We start from the raw sequence: 23213 nt of genomic DNA, 5'->3' as shown, positions 1-23213 counted from the left end.
TCAGATCTGGGAGGTAGAAAAGGGTCAGAGGGGAATGCTGTGTGATGGACAGACAGGCCTTGATGGTGTTGGCAGTGAGGGATTTGGTGCACTTTGGTGGCGGGTACTGATTTGTTTTATGAAGGAAGGGAATGCAAGAAAGAGCAGAGGAGGAGGGACATGAACCATTGATACCCCAAAAGGAAAACGGTTCACTGGGTTATTTTCGACTTGCATAGCTGGGAAGAATGCTATGCTTTTATTGTCTTCATGTCTTTCTTTGTCATTTTAATACTGTTATGGTTATCAAAATATGAGCGATTTGAATACTTTTACTTGCTTGGTACACAACCACTTTGAGTGAAGATTCTTGTGTTGATTCATTCAATTCAACCTCGGTCTTTGGCCACAGGTTGCTTTGTCTGTCGACTAGGTATTTAAAGGACAGATCGAAGCCATGTTCTACCTTCCTCAACCCCACCACCTCTTGCAATCGACAGTCACTCCTCCCTGTCAGCCCAGCTCTCGATCACACCCTCCAGCGTTGGCTCATAGTGCTTGATCGTGACCTGACCGGTCTTCTCATCCAGGTAAGTGTTGGCCTGGACAAAGACCTTCCTCGGCTGCTTGTTCTTAAGAACCACATTCCGGACCTTGGTGCCCCAGTACTCAAGACCAACGTTGCTCATCTCAGTAAAGAACTTGGAACCGGTCTCGACATCAGCGGTGGACTTGTAGATGTGGAGCTTCTGGAGGAAGTCACCAACGGCTGCAGGAAAACAGGAGTTAGTTTTTGTTCTTTGCACCAGATACACAAAAAAACACCGAAACTCAACGTACCCTTTCTACCACTGGTCAAAATCTTGGAGCGATCAAGGCGAATGGTGAGGTCAGAGAGATCCTCATTCTTGTACTCCAGCTTGCAGAAATCATCCTCAGCCTCGAGGAAAGACTGTTTCATGCCGGTTAGCACAACAATTCCAGCGCCTTATACAGCGCAAAAGCATACCTTGAGAATGGCAAAACGAGCCTGGCAGTGAGGCTGCCCCCACTTTTGAGACTTGGGGTCCCAGAACTCGATGGATGTCAAACCAGCACGAGCCATGCTGAGGTACGAGGCATACAGAACATCCCCAGCCTCGCCGTCAATGTCCGTGGAGCCGTCGCCGAAGCCGAAGATCTTGAGGGCGGAGAATTCACAGCTGTCTCCATGTCAGAGGCTATACCGCACATAATCTAGACGAGAAAACAAACCTGAGATGCATAGCCACAAGCTCAGCACGGCACTCCTCATAAGCACCAGCAAGACCACCAAAGACGGAACCCCAGGTCTGGCCCGGCTTATACCATGTGGTGATAGGCTTGCCGGTGACTGGGCTCACAGGTGGGTTCTTGACATCGAAGTTGTAAACGCCGGGGGCGGTCTCCTGTAGAAGCTTGCCGCAACCGTGTCCAGTCAATTCGTGCAGACCGACCTGGACCTCGAAAGAAGCATCTCTGTACTTTTTATACACCTCAAGATCACTCTCCGCAATGAAGGGGATCTTCTCATCTGGGGCCTTGGCGCTGAGTACATTGCCGAGAGACACGTTCTTGAAGCCCTCAAGTTGTCGGATGTCGTCGTAATTGGGGATGTTGATACCGGCCGGGATGCCGGACCCGCAAAACGTCAACACCTCAAGCGACGTGAAGTCTGGGGACAGGAACTTGTCCTTCTCAAAATCTTTGCCCCATGGCAGGAGAGGGATAAGTGATGGTGCGGATCTGACGAGCTCGCCAAAGGCCCGAGTTCTGTCCTGGTTAACAACGGCAGCAAAGCCCTCCCACTCGCCACGAATACCGGCAGGGTCCCGGTAGGTCTCGATGAAGCCAATGTTGGACTCGACCATCGGCCCTTGATCCTTTACCCAATATCTCTGAGAGTCCTTGAACGCCAAAAGAGAGCCCTCTTCAAAGGACTTGGCATACGCAGTGTGCATTTTGACCTGGGTCTCGTTCTCGGCATTCTCAGCCGCCTTCTTGATGTTCTTGGTGATCTCAGCCATTTCCTTGGAGTAGTCACCATAGACCAGCTTGATGGTCCTGCCCTCAAGAGGCCCCTCGCTGATCACAAACTCGGCCTCCTTCCCGGCATCGCCACCATCGGCAGGAAAGCTGGTGATGGCAGATGCAATGAGCAGCTCAAAGACACCATCCTCAGTCTTGCGGAGTCTGGTATTCTCTGGGAGCAATCCCTTGACCTGCATCCACTTGGCCACAGCATCAATCTCATCCTTGATGATGCTAGGAGAGTCCGGGTAGTACGTGGTCAAGTGACCCTCGTCCGTGAAACCGAGGTGAAGCAGGCCAGGCTTGTCAGCTGAGAAGATGGCGCCATCCGTAGCCTTCAAGTGCTTCTCCGCCTCGGGCGAGGCAGAGGCAAGAGCAGTGAAGACGGACTCATCACACCTTGGAATGAACTTGGAGTCGCCAAAGCTCTTGTAGTTGCCACTGTTGCCGAGGAACTGAGCAGCATATTGGAGGAAAGCTGAAAGACCGGCCTCGTCAACACCAACTTTCTTGGCAAGACCCTTCCAATCACCAGCGGCGGCCCTGTGAAGAGCAATGATAAAATCATAGATGGACTCGGACTCGGGTGAGACCTGCCTCAGGACTATGCGGTTACCCGCAAGGGATGCTCTGTCCCAGGTGTTAGCAATTGTGTTGCTTTGTTTACAAATACATATGAATTATAAGGTGTGATCACGCGGGAATGGCAGAGGTGCGTATAAGCCCAACCTCAGGGATGGATGGACTCATGTGACCAGTAATGAGTTATAAGTAGGCTCCCTTACCGGCTGATAAAGTGGGCATAACGTTTTGCCTTGTCATCCAAGGCGTTGAAGTGCTTCTCGATTTCGAGCCTGACGACAGCAGGCGGGGCATCGGCGTAGTACTGGGTAAGCTCCTGGGAGTTCATGTTGAATAGACGGCGCGGCTGCAGCGGTAATAGAGATCTGGTGGATTTGAGATCTGTTGATGGACGACCGAGTGATGGCCGGGCAGTTGGTGCCGAAGAAGTGAGCCTCAACAAACCTCTTGACGGGAGAGGGGCTCGAAAGGAAAGACGCATCGAAAAGGCGGCAACAATAACGCCCAAAACTCCGAGCTCCAATAGTTGACAACCTTCTCCTACTACCAAACTGCCCGAATCGGCCGGTACCTGCAACTATGGAGCTGTTGCAGCCGCGGCTGGCCGAGACCTTACCTGAGCGCCACTTGCTATTCAGCCACATTGCGGGGGTCTTGACTCTTGGCATCTGGAGCTCTCAGCCTTGCAAGCCACCACATGGAGGGGAAGGTCGAGATTCGAGACGGGAGCTTTTCTCCCGCAAGGGAAGGAGGGGTCATTCAGATGGAAACTTTGCCTGTGGATTCAAAATGAGCTCGAGGCAGGGAACATTGGGCCTCATGTACTGATGCCCCTCAATTAATACCCAATGCCTTTTCAAGAAATAATAATTGAACAGAAAAATCAACATCTCTAGCGTGTTGCACCCATTTCGGCGTTGACCCCCGGTTGGCAAATCAATCAATGAGGGGCAGGGCAACATCAAGCGGTCAACGCGGGGCAGCTTCCTAGGTCTACCACCATCGGCTCGTGCCACTGCATAACGGATCCACGATTGAGCCAGCAGCCGATGATGGTGATGAACAAACAAGAAAGAATTCATCAGTCCGACGCGCCGGAAGACGATACGAACTGACGGTGGTGGTACTTTCCTGGACTTGCAAGGTACCTCAGCTTCTACATGGACAGCAAGAGCATCACCATCCACACACACCGTGATAAGACCCTTGATGGACCAATCGAGGCTAGCATGGGCGGTGCGATGTCGGCGATTGAACGACGGCAAGCGTAGTGACCCAAGTGTGAATCTCCAAGGCGTGTACAGAACCGAAATGGTATCCGTGCATACGGGTTGCCTCCCGACGCCGTCGATTTAGATAGAGTGTAAGAGTGGGCTACCGGAAGATGATTCTTGTTGACAGCTTCCTGCGCCTGTCATGGAAACCCGACATCGCAGGATACAATCAGAGGCCCCGAGATTGCGCCAGAGCCGTCTTGATACCAAGATGATTGCGATGATGACGGTGGTGTGGACAAGCAGGCCCATTAACCCATTCACAGCCCACGACACAGCTTCCAACCAAGACTAATGCATTTAGGCAATTCAATCCCAGGTGGCGCTGGCATGGACAGTTATAGCACAAATTCCTCTGCCTGCCTCCCATTGGCCGCCTGCATCGATTGGGCTTGTGAGACGTCATCTCCTGGATGTCCAACTGCTGCTTAGACTCTGGGCCCTGAAGCTGGGTCCCTCCAGCACGCTCTACACGGAATAACCGGTACTGTATGTAGGTCAACAAACTGCATAACGCTTGTTCTGACAGTAAATAGGACTATTAGCTGCCCCGTAAAGCTGTACTCATCAGCTTTCAACGTGTGATTCAGAGAGAGCATGGGTCAGCAATGTAGGATGACCTTTTAGTGGAGGGTAGTTTCCCAACACAAAACCAACAAATCGGTAGTCAGTCGGTCAGGTTTGCTCAGGGACTCATCTTGTGACCTTTCCCTCCATAGCAGCCGTAGTTTCACGAGCCCCGTTTCCCTTAAGTCTCGAGTTGGCAGCAAGGTGGGTGTTACCTTTCTTCCGGAAGCTCAAATAATGCTGGGAAAGCACCAAAACAGGGCTAGATACCAGCGGGAAGCTCGTTTTTCGTGAAATTTGTATGTTTGGTGTCATGATGTCTCTGCATGGCACTATGCCGAAAAGACAGAAGAAACCAGCATGATCTGCCTCGTCAGCGTTGGTGGAAAAAAGACACATCCCTCGGCATGCCGGGCCTCGAAGTCTTCGAAGGCAGGCCGCAAAGGCTTGTCGGCAGGTGGGTGTTCTGGGCAGCGTTGCGTCTGCAGAAACGATACACCGTAACGGAGAAGAGCATGGCGAACACACGCAACTCTGCGACCTTGGCAGCCACGATCTGTTTGCTTTGTGCTGACCGACTTGTGGTACTTTGCAAGTTCGACTCCTCAGGCTGCCTGTTGTTGACGGCCAACCTCGCTCCAGCCATGGGCTTTGTTGTTGAGATTGCCTGTCAAACGTTCCACTTGTTTGAGAGAGGAAATGGTTGCACCGAGTTAGAAAATGGTCAGCTTGCAGGATATGTGCGTCTAAGTGCGCTTGGGGCTTCGCCTGCAGTGCTATACGATGGTTGGGTCAGCAGCCGCTCAACTAATTAGGGATTGTATGAGTTGATCAACAAGGGGATGAGCGGTGAAGAATGGAACATCTGCGATAATCTGGGGCCGTCGAGGTACCTGAGGCTACCGGGCGGGAGTCCCGTTCTTGGGGGTGTCAGTGCCGTGACGGTAGCGGCGAACGAAGCTATTCCCACATCACATCCCGTCGACCAAGACTGACCGCACCCCGCAGGGAACATGTATGTGCTGGCCATGTACTGCACACTCGGTGTCAGTCAGGCCCACGCCGTCCCCCTTCTGCTTTTCCGGAAACCCAGTAGGGAAGCAAGACTGTGCATGCTGCTGCAGGATGAATTCTATGGAGGTGGGGAGTCTGAGAAAGGCTCAGGCTATGCGGGGTGTGTGCAGCATTCACTCGTTTCACTCCGCAAGGGTAAGAGTAGCATGCTTGAGGCCAGTGATGCAACGGCATCTTGAAGATGATTTCCTACCGGTCTTTCGAGGACAGCGAAGCTTCATGGCGAAGTCGGAGAAACCCACGATCAGGTAAGGAACATTCGACCCAAGAATCTAAGCGTCAGTAGCCCCTCCCGAGGAGCCCGGAAGCTGAGCCGAGCGGGGTGCCTCAACAACAGGCAGTTCCACCACGTCCAATTTCTCGGAGTCTGGGGAGTGGGTATCGAAACAATCGGTGAGGGGGCAGACAGACCGGGGCGTGCAAAACAAGGCACGTCACGAGGCCAACGAGGGGGTTCTACCGCTGTGTGGCGCCCGGGGTTGCGTTGGGTTCCGTCCAAGAGGTGAAGGGGCAGGCAAAGCACAGTTCGGAGACGGACGTTTCTTTTACTCACGAATGGCTCTTTGCCGCATATATGGCCCTGCTGTCGTGGTGAGCGATGGAACTTTGCATAGTATTCGACCAGGAAAATGGAAGAAATACCTCTGCCGTAATTAGCTGGTGATTGGCCCATAGAGATGAGAATGATGTAAGCTAGGATGGTGTGGTCCTGGTTCAGGTACAGTTCCATGGCTTGCTTTGCGGTGCCTTGCGTGCGAGCCATTTTAGCAGCATCGTAGCTTTCGGTCCAGACACCGTCCAGACCTTTTGGGAACCGCACACGAGATGGGGAGCTTTGGTCGCAAGCGGCTGGGCGGTGTTTGGGGTCAATCACGGATCGGTTGTGACACTCCCAGACGACCGGCCCGCAGAGACAGGGCTTTGAACCAGCCAGCAGCCATAACGGAAGGCCAACTCTTTCTCTTGTGTTAGTCCTTGTAGAAGGGGTATCGATTATGTGTTTTGCCGTGCCATGTTTTGTTCTGTGGGATCTGGATCTGCTGGACAGGAGAATGGAAGCAGGAATGGCATCTCATCCCAAGATCGTCCCCGGGGCTCCCATCCATCAGTTGGGCAGCTCCACACACCCCTCCCCTGCCATCGGCGGCGTCTCTCGGCAAACCTCAACCCCATTCTGTGGCGGGGCCGGGACAGACCCCCACGCTTCTACTGGAGCTGCTATTAGTTGAGCAGAAATGTCTTTTTGTGCCTCACCTCACCATCAACGAAAACGTACCGAAAGATCAATATGGTGCCCCGCCAATTACGCGAGAGAGTGAGTGTATTATACAATGGGGGAGAGCAGTCTTGTCCAGATGTTGGCTGTCCTGGGACGAAGATTATGTCTTGAGAGCACTGTTTTCAGCAGTTTGGTTTGCGTTCCGGTTCTATGTCTTTGCTCCATGTCAATGTTAATTGTCATCGACCAGCCGTTCCCAATTCCAAGTTAGCCAGCTAGCACGACGGTCCGCATCAGGCTGGGAGGTGTGTGGGCTAGTGAAAATTCTTGAGCGGAGATTTTTATGGGCTGCGCCGGTGCTCTGCAGACCCCGTGATGGCAATGGTACCGGCAGATGCCAGTGGGTATTCACCCTCATTTCCGCTCTCCCACTGCCACACCTCAACCCCACGGCCATCAGGTACCTACCTAGCGTCCACTGCTGGGAATCCAGGTTGTGGATGGAATGCCCGTACCTGAAGTGTCTTACGGAAGATGAGTTCTCTCGTGAATTGCTTCCCGTCCTGCATCACGCACCTCAAGCACCTCATGCCTGGCTACTCACCGCTCTCAAGGTTATTCAATTAATGGGCCAATTTCGATCGAGCACTGGGCTGCATCGTTGCCGTCCTCTTTCCCAGCCCGGGCAGGCTGTACCTTTTGTGGGCTCGCTCCTTCCTTACACCGAGGCCGTAAGATGTTCCGAACTTCAGGACACCACGAGAAGGTACAACCCACAAGGCACCTTACCTCAATAAACTTTCCTGTGACTCTTAGCCACTCATTCCACGTCTCAAACCTTCGCGTGTCTTTTCTCCCGTCCAAAGTGTCAAAATCAGAGTTTTTACAACGGTTGGCTTTTTGTTTCATGATTGGCGATGCGATGCTGCTCCCAGCGAGCTTCCCTTTCGGGCGTCATTGTCGAGGTGGAAGAAAGTTGCTTCCCCCTTGTCGAGTCAGCCACCTTCTCTTCCTCGACACTTCTCCCCACACGGCTTCCCAACCCATCCCACGCTTTTCTCCAGGAAAAGCTTCCCCCGACTTTCCAGACAAGGTACATGGGAATCACGCGTGGATACTTGAAGCGTACCTTGGGCTACGAGTTCACGGCCCACTCCCTCCCTGTCTGCGGTGGATTCGACCTGTCATGGTCCTGGGACGCCTTTGGCTGTCGAGTGCTCCTGGACCAATGGGGTCTAGTATCTTGTGAGATTCTGGCCCGCCGAGTCCCACTGTGAGTACCTGGGTACGGCGCATGGGCGCAGTACCAGCAGGTCACCCGCCCGTTCTCGAGGTTCCATGTTGCCCCCTCGAGGCTAGGATCCATGGGGTTCCCGCGCGTTCCCAGCAGATCGCTCAGCGGGTTCCGCTGAAGCCCCCCAAGCTTGGAAGTACCAGTGGTACCTTTTTTTGGCTCTGGGGTCCCAGCCTGCCCGCCTGCCCTGCTGAAGAGGAAACTTTTAGGTCATCACTTCCAGGTATGACCTGCTACAGGATTCAGCTATATAAATGGCCGGCCGGCCGCCGTCGGCTGACTCCCTTTTGCCCTGCTATCCCAACCACACCTTGTTTTGTTTGAATGTCCCTTTTCCCAAGCTCCTCTTCGTGATCGTTTCCTCTCTCAATGGGCCGTAGTATTCTGCCGTCTGTTGTGATTCCTTTGTCGTCGTCATCCAATTGTCACGTTAGGTAGCGCGTGCCCACTTCCGGTCATTCATCACCACCACCGCCCACTCACAAACGTCATCGCCGGTTTTAACTCTCGCCGTCAAGCCGGACCCACGCTTTCTTCAAAGACGGAGGATACCACCACCATCTTCGAGACCACCACCAGTACCAGAACCCAACATGCTTTCGTACGACTCAGCCATCTCCTTGAAGGGACAAACCCCGGGGTCACCAGCTATTTCCAACGGCCACCAAAACATCTCCCCATCACCAAGCACCATGAGACTCCCAACATCATCTTTATCGAATGGTGTGCGTACCAACGGCAATGTCTCTTCGTCACTATCCAAAAATGAGCAGCGCCACATCTGGCTCGTTACTGGCCCCGCCGGCTGTGGAAAGAGCACTGTTGCCAAGTACCTGGCCACTGTTCTTCATATGCCATATATCGAGGGTGATGAGGTATGTTCTTTGTCCCAAGTCCCAAGTCCCATGACCCATAGCATCGGGCTAATCATGATTACTAGTTCCACCCACAAGCCAACATCGACAAGATGAGCGCTGGCATTCCCTTGACGGATGCTGATCGGTGGGACTGGTTGACGGCTCTCCGGGAGGCTTCTCTCAAGGAGCTGGAACGTGGACACAGAGGCGTGGTGTTGACTTGCTCTGCTTTGAAGCGCAAGTACCGCGATGTCATCCGTGTCGCCCCCTATTTCTCGCCCAACCTCCATCTCCACTTCATCTATCTGGATGCGTCCGAGGAGCTCCTCTTGCAAAGGGTGATGGCTCGCAAGAACCATTACATGGGAGCCAACATGGTCCACAGTCAATTCGAAGTCTTGGAAAGGCCAACCACGGATGAGGTCGATGTTATTAGCATTGACGTCAGTCGCCCAGCCGAAGCTGTCATGGCTGAGGCTCTAGACCGAGTCCTGGACACGATGGAGACCGTCGCGGCGGAAGCCCAGAGAAAGTGACGTGCATACCGAAATGATGGGTGGGACAAGCAAAGCCGTAGCTGCATGGCGCTAAGAGTCACCGCCCGGGGGTTGGATGGGAAAGGGTTGGGTTTTGTCAGTCAGCCCCACCGTCGCATTGGGAAAGGAGTCTTGTCTTGAACGACAATCGTCTTTCTCTGACACATGAATTGTGGTGGCGAAACGGATTGCTTTTTTTTGTCGACTTTTATCTTGCGGCGCAATCGTTCTTGGGAAGCCGGAGCAACAGAAGGGGGTACTTGGGAAGATGGACCAGCACTGACTTGTGTTTGGATCAATCCATTACTTTGCATTTGACGAAGCATGGCTGAGTCCATGTCTTTAGTCGTGGGCGTTTAAAAATCTCTGGGAATTTAACATACATAGTATATAGGTAATTCGGTTGATGGGTGGAAGGATGGCGACGGGGTTTGGTAAGGTATTAGACCTACCTGAGGTTACTCTTTTAGCAAGCGAACATGAATTTGATGTTCTTTGGTGCTACCCAGCATACACAAGATGATTGGGGAAACAAATCAGAAACTGTGTTCTTTCTTATGAGTGATTGGTCTCGTATCCCCGCCCTTCTCTCCGTCGATCTCCGAATGGTGCCAGGCCCCGCCCGGTCGGGTTCCTCTGCAGCATCTGCTCGCCTATCTAGCATGGAGTTGACAACGCAAACCAAGTCGACGCAGGAACAGGAACGCCTTTACCAAGTTGCTGGGAAGGAGGGGGTGAGTTGAGACAAAGTAAACATTCCCCCTGAGCTCTGGTCATGCCTAGGCAACGGTTGCTATGTCCGCAGCCCCGTACTTCCGTTGTATTCAATAGCAGTATGTTGGGCCGAGGGAGGATATCACTTGATACTACTGCCGTTGCTGACCTCACTTGCAATATTGCCGCAACCACTCGACATGCATTCCCGGGATGACCGAACGACATCCCCAGACAAGGCAGCAACACCAACTTGCTGTCCCGTTCTTCAACCTGCACATCAAGGTACACCTGCCGAATGTTTCCCGGCGTGACAATCCCGCATTTGCTGTGTGCTGTATATGGCGTACCGCCCGGCAAACACAACCTCATTCAGTGTATGGTAATCTCCATACAAAGACGCTCCGAAGTAAAGATTACGAGTCACATCTCACAACACGCACCTACTCAATATCTATTACTTTCCGGTCCTACTCTACCAGCTTGGCGCGCACCCAACAACGCCCAAATAATGCAAACCAAGCACTTGGCAAAATCCCAGAAACGGGTCGCTGGATGAGGATGGTCACGAGAAACGGCCGATTCACCCGCAGACCATCACCGACCGCCTCGCTTTTTTCGACGCGATCCTTCTGCCCAGAAGGAAACGGCTTGGCGGTCGAAGGGATGGTCAACAAGAATTAGAAACAATATCAAGTTATGCATAGAGGAGGGGGTGTGGCCAACCAAACCAAATGCCGTTCCACGGAGTGTTATATCGGTCCCGTGGCGAACAACCAGGAGAAAAAGCCTTCGTTTTGGGGTAAAGCACGCAATACGACGAATGAAAGGGGCAAACCAGAAGCCTTATTAAGGTGTTTGCTTTTGAAAAGCGATACAAGGTCGTATAGCATCTGTACTTGGAGGTACCTACCCAACTTTCGCACCCCAGGTTCTTCTTACTGCGCTGAAACGGAGTTTGTTCATCGTTACTATACAGATTATGGCTTTGCCCCCAATCCCGCGATGACCACCACAAGACTAGAACCTCTGGTCTGCGTAACTGCCCGGAGCGTGGCCTAGCTGTGCCAATGCGGTGCTCAGCTGCGAAACGGCACGAAACATATCGGCCTGGTGCAGTCAACCTACTGACAACCAAGTAGGTAGATAGGTAGGCCAATGCCTTCTTCACCAACCAGATCAACCAAGCAATATCTGATCATGCCGCATAATTCCAAGCACCTTTCTGTCAAAACTTCTATAGCACACCTACTCTGGCAGCATGAGCCCAAAGCACAGAAGCCCGCTTTTCCAATATGTCTCCCAGATTGGAACCCAGTCTCAACTCGGCCCGTTCTATCAAATGCATGGATCGTTGGATAGAACAACCGATAGAAGAACTTGCTCAACCACCACTACCACCATCATCATCATCAAAGGGGTATCGATAGCAATAGCTAGGTGCTCAACTTCCTCTCCGTATATGCCGTCCCGTCGTGGGGTTATCACACCGGTATGGCAACACACACACACACACACACACACACACACACATACCCTCCCCCCTTCTCGTACACCCAAAGACCAATAGGTAAACCCGGATAGCCCATGCACACACCTACCTAGGTACATTCTTCATCTAATGCCCGTTCATGCATCCCTCCAGGCTTGAAGAGTCAGTGAGAGAGAGACAATGGAAGCGAACAAACCAAGTCACGATCCGACACACACTACATAAGACAGGTAAGGTAAGTAGGCTGACGGTCATGTATTTAATGCAATACAACCGATATCCTACCTAACCCCCGCCTCGCCGTGTAATCGCGGGATCGGGAGATGGGATCACTTTTCTTTTTTTCTTCTTTTCTTCGGCTGTTCCCTCAGGCATCCCACCAACGTTGCTCTCCATGCTCACAAGATAAAAATATATGTACTTTTGTATGTGTTTTCGAAACCTCTTATCTAAGTAAAAATGCCTTGTAACACTCTAGTCGTCTCCCCCCCTCCACTCAACCTCTCCACCACCCAAAAAGAGTCACCGACTTTGACGAAGCACGGCAATTGCTTGCCTTGCCTTTCCTTGACTGTCCCAATCAAACTCGGTAGTCAATAAAACCTGCCCAAAATCCCCCCGTGCGGGTAAGACGGCCGGCTCAACCGGGACGCAACTCCGACAAAGACATACTGAGTTATGACATAACCCACCACCCCCCCACCCCCCCCCAAATAACTTCCAACTTTTCTTGAAACTTCTAGTGCTGTACCATCCCTCTTCGCTTGCTGCCCAAAAACAACCCCCCCAACTTATGTAACTCTACCTCAAATGCATAACCATCACATCCGGCCCCTCCACAATCCCCCTCACCACCTCGGCCGCCCTCGCCATCGTCGCCCCGTCCACAACCCTATGATCCGCGCTCCAGCTAAAGTTGCAAATCTCCTTCTTGACCACCCGATCATTCTCCCCAAAAGCAGGCACGGTCCTCATCCTCCCAATCCCCAGAATTGCCACCTCCTTCTCCACCACCACCGGACTGAGGTACGTGCCCCCAATGTTCCCGATGTTGCTCACCGTGATCGTTCCCCCGGACATATCCCCCACGCTCAGCTTCCCCTCCGTAGCCAGACTTTGAAGTCTCGTGAGTTCCGCTGCGATCTGGAGGATGTTGAGTGATCCGACGTTTTTGATGACGGGGACGAGTAGCCCGTGGGGGGTGTCCATTGCAATCCCGATATTGTGCTGACTCCGGAGCACGAGGGAGGGTTTGGATGTGGCAGGGTCGATGTCGACGCGGGAGTTGAGGATGGGGTATTTGTATAGGGCCATGGAGACTGCCTTGATGATGAAGGGGAGGTAGGATAGTTTTGCTACCGGGTGGGTGGCTGAGTCTAGAAACAGGGGTTGTTTGGCGAGGACTTTGTTGAGGCGGGAGCGGAGCTCGACCAGAGAGGTGAAGTCGACCTCGTCGGCGTAGAGGAAGTGGGGGATGGAGAGGGAGCGGGTCATGGTTTTGAACATCATTTCTTGGGTTCGGGTGAGGAGCATGGGGGTTTCTTGTTGTTGTTGACTGGTGGGTGTGATGGAGGAGGAGGGAGTAAAGGGGCTTGGGGCGGGAGCTGGGGGTGCGTTCTTTTGCTCGTCGAACTTGTAGACGTCTTCTTTTAGGATGCGGCCTTCTTTGCCCGTGCCTTGGACTTGGAGAAGGTCGACGTTGAGTTCTTTGGCAAGGTATCTGACTGCTGGAGTTGCCAGAATCACCTTCTCGCCTGGTTGAGGCTTAGGCGAGGTATGCTCGTAGACCCCATTGCTCCACGGTGCAGGCTTATGCTCTGATGGTGGTGCTGGTGGAGGTTGCTTTGGTAACTGAGCCGCCACCTGGTTCTCGATCTTTGTAGTTGGCTCTGTTGGGGTCACAGGCTCAGCAGGTGCGAGAGCCTGCAAGTCTGCCTCTTTGGCATCACCTTGAATGTCGATATCGACAAACGGCTTGCCCACCTTGGCCATCTCGCCCGCTTCATAGTGCAACTTCTTAACCACACCGGCGAAGCGGCTGGTGATTTCCACCGAAGCCTTATCACTTTGAACCTCGCATAGTGGAGAGAACTCCTCGACGCGCGCCCCGGGTTCGACGAACCATTGGATGATTTCGCACTCGACAATGCCTGTAATTGTGCCACCACCAGTTAGTTGAGATGAACTTCGTTCTCGAGAGTTAAAGTGACAGAAACACGCACCCTCTCCAATATCAGCGAGCAACACAGGCTTCACAGCGTAGAAACTCCTGCTTGCATGGAAGAGCCTTGCGGGAGGCGCAAACGGTGGGGATAGCGGAGTCCTGAGGGTTGGTCCTCGCGCGCGGTGTTGTTGACTTAGAGACGATAGTCGCCGGCTGGAGAACCGCCATTGCTGGCGCACCACGCGGGAGCTCTGGTTCAAAAACATCTCAAACGGGAAATGACAGAATATGCAACCGCTCAAAGACAGCAGTGACTTCTCAGATTCAAAAGTTCAGTCGAATTGACCTGTCCCTCCTTCCTGCACCAAAGGGATAACGACAACCCGCATAGCAGTCTCACCTCTGGCTTGCGCCGGCTTATACACTGTAGATATGACGTTGGGCCGAGGGGTTCACTGAGCCTCCGCGAATAACCGAGTGCTTGGCACCCTAACCGCCCCCAAAACCCCAGATTTCAAGGGCCACTCACTGGGGCTCGAGCGCTGATCTGAGTTGACAGCGGCAGTGGAAGTGGGGCCCGGCGCCGAGAATTGTCGCGTGGAAAATTCTTGGGAACGGGGCATCTGAGCTTCAAACCTCTCCCACGGATTGGATATCTCAGACACACATAACCACCCCCGCTGCCATGTTAGCCGCTAGGACAGGACTCCGAACAGGCGCAAGGGCATCAACCTGCCTTGTTTGTCAATGGCGCACCTTTAGCACCACTGGCTACCAGCGGCTTCCCACAGACCACACACCCGGCGCCGCCGCTCCGGATGGGAAACCGAAACCGAGACAGACCTTCGCCCCGGCCCCGGTAGCCGCCACGGAGCCGGCTCCGGACAGCCCCTTAGCCCACGCCCCTCGGTCCTACGGCAAGAAAGTAAAAGACTTCACACCCACCCCTCTGTCAAGACCAGTTGGCATGAACACGCCCCCCGCCGCGGGACAAAACACCGGCATCGACCACCGAACCTTCAAACAGCGCCGTGATGACTTCGTAGACTACGAAAGACATCTCGCCAAGCGGGAGTACCTGTTTGTCCCCCCCCTATCCACTTCCCTCTTCCCTGTCCCCCCTTTCCACTAACCCCCTACTTTTCCTCTCTGTAGCAAAAACAAAGTCTCCCGCCCCTACTTCCGCGACTGGGTCAACCTCTCCTTCCACAAAGGCAAAACCTTCCTCGCGCCCCCCCGCCTCTTCAAAGCCGACCTCTCCCTCTACTTCCCCAACCTCTTCGGCCGCACCCTGGCCTCCCGCCAAAAAGCAGACACCACCCCCCTCCTCGCCGGCCACGCCTCCGTCGTCACCGTCTTCAGCGGCATGTGGGCCGAGAACCAGATCAAGACCTTTGTCTCCCCCGAGCAAAACCCTGCCCTGCACCGGGTCCTCAAAGAGAGCGGCGGCAGGGCGCAGCTGGTGCAGATCAATGTCGAGGAGGACTGGATGAAGATGATGTTGATCAAGCTGTTTTCCTGGTCGTTGAGGAACAAGGTGGGCAAGGAGAATTGGCACAGGTATTTCCTTGTGAGGAAGGGGATCACGGATGAGATCAGGGAGAGCGTGGGGCTGTTGAACAGCAAGGTTGGGTATACTTATCTGGTGGATCATCGGTGCAGGATACGATGGGCGGGGAGTGGTAGTGCGGAGGGGGATGAGAGGGAGGGGTTGGTGAAGGGGGTGAGGAGGTTGCTGGAGGAGATCAAGGCTGAGGGTGTGACTGGGGGTGTGGCTGAGGGGCATGTTCTGAAGCCTCTGGCTGCTGGGAAGCCTACTACTGGAGACAAGAAATAGGCGTGTAAGATACCCGGGAATTGAGAGGGAGTGTATAGAGTTGGAAATGGTGGGATATTGAAAGTGAACATGATAGACGATATAATGTACATCAACGACAGAAAGCTATGCTCACGGCTCCCCAACGAAAAATAGACATCTCTCTTCCATTTTTGGCATGAGGATTATTAAATACACCCTTGCTGTACCGCACTGGTAATGCACATACGATAAGTTCGCCGTCCGCTTTAACAGCTACCCAAGATAAAACACCCATGCTCCCTTTGTCGAAGTGAAATACCCATATATCCCACGCCATGCCCTCTTTCCATCTTGTCGCCCCAACTATCCGGACAAATTATACAGTGTCCACCCCTCACTCCCATGGTATTTTGAAACCACCTCCCATCTTCCTCTTCCCAACCCCCCCTTTAAACAAATTCACATCATGAACCAAAACACCAAAAAGCAAAAAGCGATAAACCCCCCCATGATAATCCCATCCCTCTTCTTCTTGGTCGAAATCCTCCCAATCAACGTATTAATCCCCGGCACCTGGCTCGCCGCATGCGTGATCCGCCGATTAATACTCGCCAGCGTCTCCCTCTGCGCCAAAAAGCTGTCCTGCACTGCGTACGCCTGGCTGAGCACACCATCCGCCACACCAACCGAGTTGTCTATCCTCCCTCGCTCGTCAAGCATGTAGTCCGCCTCCGCCGCGGCAGGGTTCGCGGCACGATAGGCAGAAATATCTTCCCGGACTGAACCCAGCAGGTTTGCGCGATCGCGGGCTCGTTGGAGGGTTAACCGGAGGCGGGAGAGGTCACGGCGGTGGTCGGCGAGCTTGTCGCGGAGGAGGGAGAGGTTGTTTTGTTTTAGGGAGGAGGATGATAGTGTTGGTTCTGAGTCGAGGAGGCGGGTGAGTTGGGAGATGACGTTGTCGCGCTTGACGAGAAAGGTCAGTGGTAGTGGTCTCATCACTCAGGGGTAAAAGGGCGAGGGTATGCACACCTTCTCAAGCAGCTCCTGGAGTTTCGCCTCGGTACTCCTCTCTTCTTCTGTCGGCTTTGGTGGGATGTTGGATTGTGACGAAAACTGGGAGTATGTGTGGAGGTATGTTTCTGTCTGCAAACAGAAAAGGCAGGTTATTAACCATCACCACTCGTCATCCGCTGCTGTCGCATGTCGCCTCTCTTACCTGTGTTTCCAGCGCCCTGGCTTGTTGCCGTAATTGGGTCCAGCCCTGGCCTGCTGTTGTCGCCATGGTTTCTCGATACAGTCGACACAGACAGATAGAACCGGTGAGAGGTTGTTGAAATATTGGTCACGGGGTCGAAAGTGGTTTGCGCAAGTTCAACAGCTCTGCTAGAACCTCTTTGGAAGGCCAGGTCGAGGTATGCGTAGTGTAGGTACCTTAATGGGGCGTGGCTTCGCTTGCATTTCAAGTACTGGTCGGCTGATGTCACTCCCCAACCCTAACCCGGATCCTCCTAGATTCAACATCGAGTCATCAAGGTGCACTTATACAGTCAAAGGTCCTCCGCAAACAACGACTGCCGATCTCGATATTGCCGAGAAACAAGTGAATAAGGAGGATGTTCACAAAAAACGCAGACCGTGGAGAGAAATATTAATTTGATAGGTATCAGGAACGGATTGTCTGAGAGCACTCTGCCAAATGCACAACATACAACACGCAGATAGCTTTCATGTGACGCCGCAAATGCTAGTCTTCTGCCTCGTGGCGTATTTGTTTTGTTTGTCTGTCGTTCGTCATCGGGTTGGCTGGGCTGGTATCTGCCATTCCCAGTGCAAATATCACTAGTTTCCATGTACAGATCACCGTGGACATCCCGTGTGCTCTAAAACCCAGTTGTTGTTCAGGGCACCGATCCTTTTTGCAAAGCCCAGTGATTTTGTGCTCTTGATGACTGTAAACCCTTCATTACAGACGCCGTATGGACCGAGAACTGCCAAACGTCCAAATGCAATTGGTTAAGCCATTCCGAAACCCGCGCCGTCAAGACCTCCCATCAAAACCCACTTGGCTCCCTCTACCACTTCATCTCGTGGGGCTTGTCGCCCTTGCGAAGGCTGAAAGAGGAGGCGAGGTAGCTGGCAAGAAGGTCGACCTTCTTGATGTTGGCGATCAAGGCCTTGTCGATGGCCTTCTGGTCAGCCGCCCGACTGCTGGTAACCTCCTTCTTCTGTAGTTTCACGCATGTCAGCTCCAACACTCTCACACACGTCCGCTATCTCGGAAATTCGTACCTGGGGCTTCTCTCCCTGCTTGAAGAAAGCCTCCTCGCTAGCCTTCTGCTGAGCCTTGTCGGCGGTGAAGTACTTGGGCTTGGCAACCTCCTCAATCTTGGCCTCATCGAGACCGGTAAGGTCAACCTTGTATGATGTGGCGATGACATATCTGGAGTTGACGCGGCGAAGGGGAACACCGTTGATCTTGAAGGGGCCGGTAACGAGCAAAACACCCTGGTCGAGGGTCTTGAGCAGGACGACGCGCTTGCCACGGAAGCGACCAGCGAGGAGGATCAGGACGGTACCCGGGACGAGAGTCTGGCGGGGAGTCCAGGGGCGGATGGTCTTGCGGACCTGATTATAGAAGCCATGTTAGAATCACGATGCCATATCCAAAACGTTTGTTTCTCCCAAGACAGCCGTTCCCAGTGTTTTCCCAGTGCTGTGCCTCGTTGCCGTGTGATATATGACCCATTTCGACGTAGATGCGCCACTTGACGATATCCTGATCTTGTCTGTCTCCATTTTCGCGGTGTCGTAAATTTCGTTCGGGCCATGAAGGTAGATTTGCCGTGCCTCCCCCCGCCAACATGTCGAATTGGCTTCCCACCCGCCACAATCGCAATCGAGAACAGTCTTCGGGCCGATCCATTGCTCGCAACATGAATGCATCGAGATATCAACGTACCTGACGCGGCTTCGCCTCATCCTCAGCAGGGTACCATTTCTGGGCCTTCTCAGCCGGCGCAGGCACCGACCGAGTGGACTTGCCAAAGGTCTTCGTCGTGGGAGCCGACATTTTGGACTTTGGCTGTGTGGTGAGGTTAGTAGGTTTTCGTGGTCGGTCGTCAACTTGACTGCTGCTGGAGATTTTGAAATGGGCGATTGGCAACCTGGTTGTGCGCAAGTTCGAAAAGCACCAAACCCCAAGCTAGCCGCTTTCGGATTTTCGGGTGGGTCCGCGCCTCAGGCAGAACAGTGCGCACAGACCAGCTGCCGGCGTAGGGTTTTCCGCCCTGTTTGGCGATTTTGGCATCCACACCCACTCAAGATTTTGCTGGACTGAGTGTTTGGTACCTACGAAAGCCTTTGCTCCCTGGATACTAAGACTCGCTGCAGTCAACGGAACCGTCGCCCATCGCCCTTTCGACTCGACGACAAAATCCCACACGATGGTAAGAGAGATACGGTCCCTTGCTGTCGTTATGCTGACCCATCAATCGGAAAGATTGATGAGCCCTCCTTGACTTGTTCGATTGGGGGGCAGGTCGCATCGTCACCACGAAAAAAAGTTGAGCGACCGGTTTGGCTAACATCACCGTGCGACAGTCTTCCGGCAAGGTCAAGGCTGGCCAATTATGGTCTAAGAACAAGGACGAGCTCACCAAGCAGCTCGGTGAGCTCAAGACGGAGTTGGGCCAGCTTCGCATCCAGAAGATCGTTTCTTCCGGCACCAAGCTTACCAAGATGTACGTTACCGACGACTTCCGAGCCACCACGAACCTCCGAGACGAAATACCGAGAGAGTTGGAAAGGGCGAATGAGGACAAGATGGGCTGACATGTGTGATGGATGAATAGCCACGATCTCCGCAAGTCGATTGCCCGCGTTCTGACCATCATCAACGCCAAGCAACGCGCTCAGCTCCGCCTCTTCTACAAGAACAAGAAGTACCTCCCCCTCGACCTCCGCGCCAAGCAGACTCGTGCCATCCGCCGCCGTCTTTCTCCCGAGGACGCCTCCAGAACTCTTGAGAAGACCAAGAAGCGCCAGACTCACTTCCCCCAGCGGAAGTTCGCCGTCAAGGTATGAAGGAACCGTGGGATATGTCAGTAATCTATGAGGAGCTTTGAGTGCTGACAGGGTTTGCAGGCTTAAATTGGCGTTTCGAGGATAATGGGACGGTTGTACTAGGGCACCAGCGGCGCGGTTAAAAAAAGGTCTTCCACTCAGCACACTGCATCATCCCAGGGTCATCTGCTTTTAGGGTTTTGGGGTGTTTACGAGGTCAATGATTTTTCGATGCGGCTAGGTAGCTTTACTGCTACCGAATCAAAGCTTTGCACTAAACACCCACATTGGAGGTCTCTCGGAGGTGATTCCACATGGAATGCTAGTTGCGCCTGTCGATGCTTGCGCATCTATGGCGGCGTCTTGGTAGGGACCGATTGATTCGGCCGGGGCTAAGGAAACTGTCCAGGGAAACCCATAGACGTTGCCAGATATATGATACCCTCTGTCTGGACGCCCACCACTGTTTGTCTTATCGTGCTCTTGTGCCCTTGTCCGTTGTGAGCGTGACATGCCTCTAATTCGGTTTCCTACGTCGACCTGGGGTCAGGTAACGGCCATAACGGGCTGTTCAAGTGCATACTAGCCCATGCCGACGTTGACGGTGTGCTTTCTCCAAATTACCCCCCCATTATCGGTGAATATGATATCCATGGCAGCTGCTGGCAGGGAAATTCAATGTTGATGCCAAGTGTTGCTGAGACCAAGTGCGGCATCACTTTCTCTGACCGCCCTGGCAGAATATGGCAGAACGGCGGGAACGGTGGGGCTTGTGTACCCCTGGCTCGGTCCAATAACGAGTGCCAAGACTGGCCCTGGACCATGATGCAGCAAAGCTCCAAACTGTCCTCTCCAACTCGACAGCGATGCTCTGGGTAATTTGAACCTGTTGCAGCCTCTCCTCAACTCCCACCGACGAGAGGAAGCACAACGCCAACTGCAGGCCACCATGTCGGCCGAAACACTTGAAATTCTAGCCGATGTGGGCAAGGGGAAAAGTACTCGCAGCGTGCTGCGGGTCATTATCCTCGCCCTCATCGCCGGCGCCTCAATCGCAAGCCGCCTGTTTTCCGTCATTCGTAGGTGTTCCCTGGGCATGGAGGAAGCTATAATGGCTGGACAGCAAGCTCGCGGCTGCTTCACTGGGGCTGTTTCTGTGCTTCTCTGGGTCCTGTGTATCCCATAGTTCGTCAACTGCATTGCTAACATGCTGCTTGTTTCCTAGGTTTCGAAAGTATTATCCACGAATGTCAGTCTCCCATATGCGTTGCGCTGCGGCCCCATCGCGTCCTCTGCCCAATATGTCAAGATATACTAACACCCTTCCAGTCGACCCTTGGTTCAACTTCCGCGCCACAAAATATCTCGTCGCAAATGGCTTCTACAACTTCTGGGACTGGTTCGATGACCGAACATGGCATCCCCTGGGCCGTGTCACGGGTGGTACCCTCTACCCTGGCCTCATGGTAACCAGCGGTGCTATCTGGCACGCCCTCCGCGCCTTCACGATTCCCGTCGATATTCGCAACGTCTGCGTTCTTCTCGCGCCCGCTTTCTCCGGCCTTACGGCTATTGCCGCCTATCTCCTCACCAATGAAATGACAACATACAACTCGGCCGGCCTCCTGGCTGCTCTGTTTATGGGCATCGCCCCCGGCTACATCTCTCGATCAGTTGCTGGCAGTTACGACAACGAAGCCATTGCGATTTTCCTGCTCGTCTTCACCTTCTATCTCTGGATCAAGGCCTTGAAGCAGGGTTCCATGCTGTGGGGTGCTTTCTGCGCCCTGTTTTACGGCTACATGGTCGCCTCCTGGGGTGGTTATGCCTTCATCACCTGCCTTCTTCCCCTTCACGCCTTCGTCCTTATCCTCATGGGTCGCTACAGCACCAGGCTATACGTTTCGTACACTACCTGGTATGCCCTGGGCACACTGGCCAGCATGCAGATTCCTTTTGTTGGTTTCTTGCCTGTCAAGACTAGCGAGCACATGCCTGCCCTTGGTATTTTCGGCTTCGTCCAGCTCCTCGCTTTTTTGGACTATGTCCGGTCAGCCATTCCCGGCCGTCAGTTCCAGACATTCCTCTGGATCTTTGCTGGCGGTATCTTCGTTCTGTCTCTTGCGGCTCTGGTGATTGCCACCAGCGCCGGCATTATCGCCCCGTGGAGCGGACGTTTCTACTCACTTTGGGATACCGGATATGCTAAGATCCACATTCCCATCATTGCCTCCGTCTCTGAACATCAGCCCACCGCCTGGCCAGCTTTCTTCTTTGACCTCAACCTGCTTATTTTCGTCTTCCCTGTTGGTGTCTACCTCTGTTTCCAGGAGCTAGCTGATGAGCATGTGTTCATCATTGTGTACGCTGTTTTTGGCAGCTACTTCGCTGGTGTCATGGTCCGCCTGATGCTTACATTGACCCCTGTGGTCTGTGTTGCTGGTGCCATCGCCATCTCGACCATCCTCAACAACTACCTTGTCGCAAAGACTCCTACCGAGGAGGACCAGCAAGCCGCCGAGGCCGCTGAGAAGAAGGGCTCGAAGTCTGGTCTTAAGTCCACTAACAAGCCCGTTGTTGGCATTTATGGCCTGTGGTCCAAGATCTTGATGGTGGGCGCTATGGCCATCTACCTCCTCATTTTCGTCATGCACTGCACCTGGGTCACGTCCAACGCATACTCCTCTCCCTCCGTGGTCCTGGCAAGCAGGATGCCTGACGGAAGCCAGCACATTATTGACGATTACCGTGAGGCCTACCAGTGGCTTCGCCAAAACACAAAGGAGGACGCCAAGATTATGTCGTGGTGGGATTATGGTTACCAAATTGGTGGCATGGCTGACCGGCCAACTCTTGTCGACAACAACACGTGGAACAACACACACATTGCCACTGTCGGTAAAGCCATGAGCTCGCGCGAGGAGGTCAGCTACCCCATCATGCGCCAGCACGAGGTCGACTATGTTCTCGTGGTCTTTGGCGGTCTTCTGGGCTATTCTGGCGACGATATCAACAAGTTCTTGTGGATGGTTCGTATCGCTGAGGGTATCTGGCCTGATGAGGTCAGCGAGCGCGCCTTCTTCACCCCAAGAGGCGAGTATCGTGTCGACGGCGAGGCTACCGAGACCATGAAGAACAGCTTGATGTAAGTTTCACTCATCTTTCCATGTCACAATACAACTTGTTAACAGTCTCATAGGTACAAGATGTCCTACTACAACTTCAACAACCTGTTCCCTCCAGGACAGGCTGTCGATCGCATGCGCCAAGCCCGTCTGCCCGAGATTGGTCCTTCCCTCAGCACCCTGGAGGAGGCCTTTACCAGCGAGAACTGGATCATCAGAATCTACAAGGTCAAGGACCTTGACAACGTTGGCCGTGACCATATCTCGGCGACAGCGTTCGAGAAGGGGCTCAAGAAGAAGAAGGCCACCAAGAAGAGGGGGTCTCGGGTCCTGCGTGTGGATTAAGGGAATAACAGCTTTCCTCAAGGAGTATGTTAGATTTTTTTGTAATTTCTTTTCCTCTATTTACCACAGTGATATATGGGTT

At 53.4% G+C, this 23213-nt stretch overlaps 9 protein-coding genes across 9 annotated transcripts; 5 read left to right on the top strand and 4 right to left on the bottom strand.

Moving 5' to 3' along the window:
• Positions 1 to 263: 263 nt before the first annotated feature.
• Positions 264 to 3457, bottom strand: QC762_113370 (uncharacterized protein). Its single transcript, XM_062885756.1, has 5 exons — positions 2814 to 3457; positions 1234 to 2658; positions 989 to 1181; positions 820 to 931; positions 264 to 748 (listed from the first exon to the last, which is right to left on the bottom strand). The coding sequence occupies exons 1-5, from the start codon at positions 3089 to 3091 to the stop codon at positions 480 to 482; spliced, it is 2277 nt and encodes a 758-aa protein (XP_062748796.1). The 5' UTR covers positions 3092 to 3457; the 3' UTR covers positions 264 to 479.
• A 4076-nt stretch (positions 3458 to 7533) lies between these two features.
• On the top strand, positions 7534 to 9891 carry QC762_113380 (uncharacterized protein). The gene is made up of 2 exons (XM_062885757.1): positions 7534 to 8913; positions 8979 to 9891. The coding sequence occupies exons 1-2, from the start codon at positions 8632 to 8634 to the stop codon at positions 9429 to 9431; spliced, it is 735 nt and encodes a 244-aa protein (XP_062748795.1). The 5' UTR covers positions 7534 to 8631; the 3' UTR covers positions 9432 to 9891.
• A 2132-nt stretch (positions 9892 to 12023) lies between these two features.
• On the top strand, positions 12024 to 12945 carry QC762_0012660 (uncharacterized protein; the record flags this gene model as incomplete). Its single annotated transcript, XM_062882946.1, has 3 exons — positions 12024 to 12062; positions 12116 to 12663; positions 12883 to 12945. Exons 2-3 carry the CDS (start codon positions 12448 to 12450, stop codon positions 12943 to 12945), a joined length of 279 nt encoding a protein of 92 aa, XP_062748794.1. The 5' UTR covers positions 12024 to 12062; positions 12116 to 12447.
• On the bottom strand, positions 12410 to 14628 carry QC762_0012650 (uncharacterized protein). The gene is made up of 2 exons (XM_062882945.1): positions 13860 to 14628; positions 12410 to 13787 (listed from the first exon to the last, which is right to left on the bottom strand). The coding sequence occupies exons 1-2, from the start codon at positions 14065 to 14067 to the stop codon at positions 12439 to 12441; spliced, it is 1557 nt and encodes a 518-aa protein (XP_062748793.1). The 5' UTR covers positions 14068 to 14628; the 3' UTR covers positions 12410 to 12438.
• ATP10 (Mitochondrial ATPase complex subunit atp10) lies at positions 14487 to 15775 on the top strand (the record flags this gene model as incomplete). The annotated part of the gene is made up of 2 exons (XM_062885758.1): positions 14487 to 14881; positions 14957 to 15775. The coding sequence occupies 2 exons, from the start codon at positions 14487 to 14489 to the stop codon at positions 15636 to 15638; spliced, it is 1077 nt and encodes a 358-aa protein (XP_062748792.1). The 3' UTR covers positions 15639 to 15775.
• Positions 15776 to 16044: 269 nt separating this feature from the next.
• GOS1 (protein transport protein gos1) lies at positions 16045 to 16881 on the bottom strand (the record flags this gene model as incomplete). The annotated part of the gene is made up of 3 exons (XM_062885759.1): positions 16045 to 16562; positions 16629 to 16742; positions 16816 to 16881. 3 exons carry the CDS (start codon positions 16879 to 16881, stop codon positions 16059 to 16061), a joined length of 684 nt encoding a protein of 227 aa, XP_062748791.1. The 3' UTR covers positions 16045 to 16058.
• A 790-nt stretch (positions 16882 to 17671) lies between these two features.
• RPL6 (60S ribosomal protein L6) lies at positions 17672 to 18924 on the bottom strand (the record flags this gene model as incomplete). Its single annotated transcript, XM_062885760.1, has 3 exons — positions 18559 to 18924; positions 17889 to 18224; positions 17672 to 17824 (listed from the first exon to the last, which is right to left on the bottom strand). Exons 1-3 carry the CDS (start codon positions 18667 to 18669, stop codon positions 17672 to 17674), a joined length of 600 nt encoding a protein of 199 aa, XP_062748790.1. The 5' UTR covers positions 18670 to 18924.
• Positions 18463 to 20107, top strand: rpl35 (60S ribosomal protein L35, L29). Its single transcript, XM_062885761.1, has 5 exons — positions 18463 to 19045; positions 19200 to 19339; positions 19451 to 19676; positions 19743 to 19987; positions 20086 to 20107. Exons 1-4 carry the CDS (start codon positions 19043 to 19045, stop codon positions 19746 to 19748), a joined length of 375 nt encoding a protein of 124 aa, XP_062748789.1. The 5' UTR covers positions 18463 to 19042; the 3' UTR covers positions 19749 to 19987; positions 20086 to 20107.
• A 230-nt stretch (positions 20108 to 20337) lies between these two features.
• Positions 20338 to 23131, top strand: STT3 (oligosaccharyl transferase stt3 subunit; the record flags this gene model as incomplete). The annotated part of the gene is made up of 3 exons (XM_062885762.1): positions 20338 to 20740; positions 20991 to 22806; positions 22861 to 23131. The coding sequence occupies exons 1-3, from the start codon at positions 20611 to 20613 to the stop codon at positions 23129 to 23131; spliced, it is 2217 nt and encodes a 738-aa protein (XP_062748788.1). The 5' UTR covers positions 20338 to 20610.
• Between the last annotated feature and the right edge of the window lie 82 nt (positions 23132 to 23213).

Source organism: Podospora pseudocomata (genome assembly GCF_035222375.1).
Source record: "Podospora pseudocomata strain CBS 415.72m chromosome 1 map unlocalized CBS415.72m_1, whole genome shotgun sequence".
Classification (NCBI taxonomy): Eukaryota; Fungi; Ascomycota; class Sordariomycetes; order Sordariales; family Podosporaceae; genus Podospora; species Podospora pseudocomata.
The sequence above is the reverse complement of the archived record's forward strand: the minus strand, read 5'-3'. Positions and strand labels throughout refer to the sequence as shown.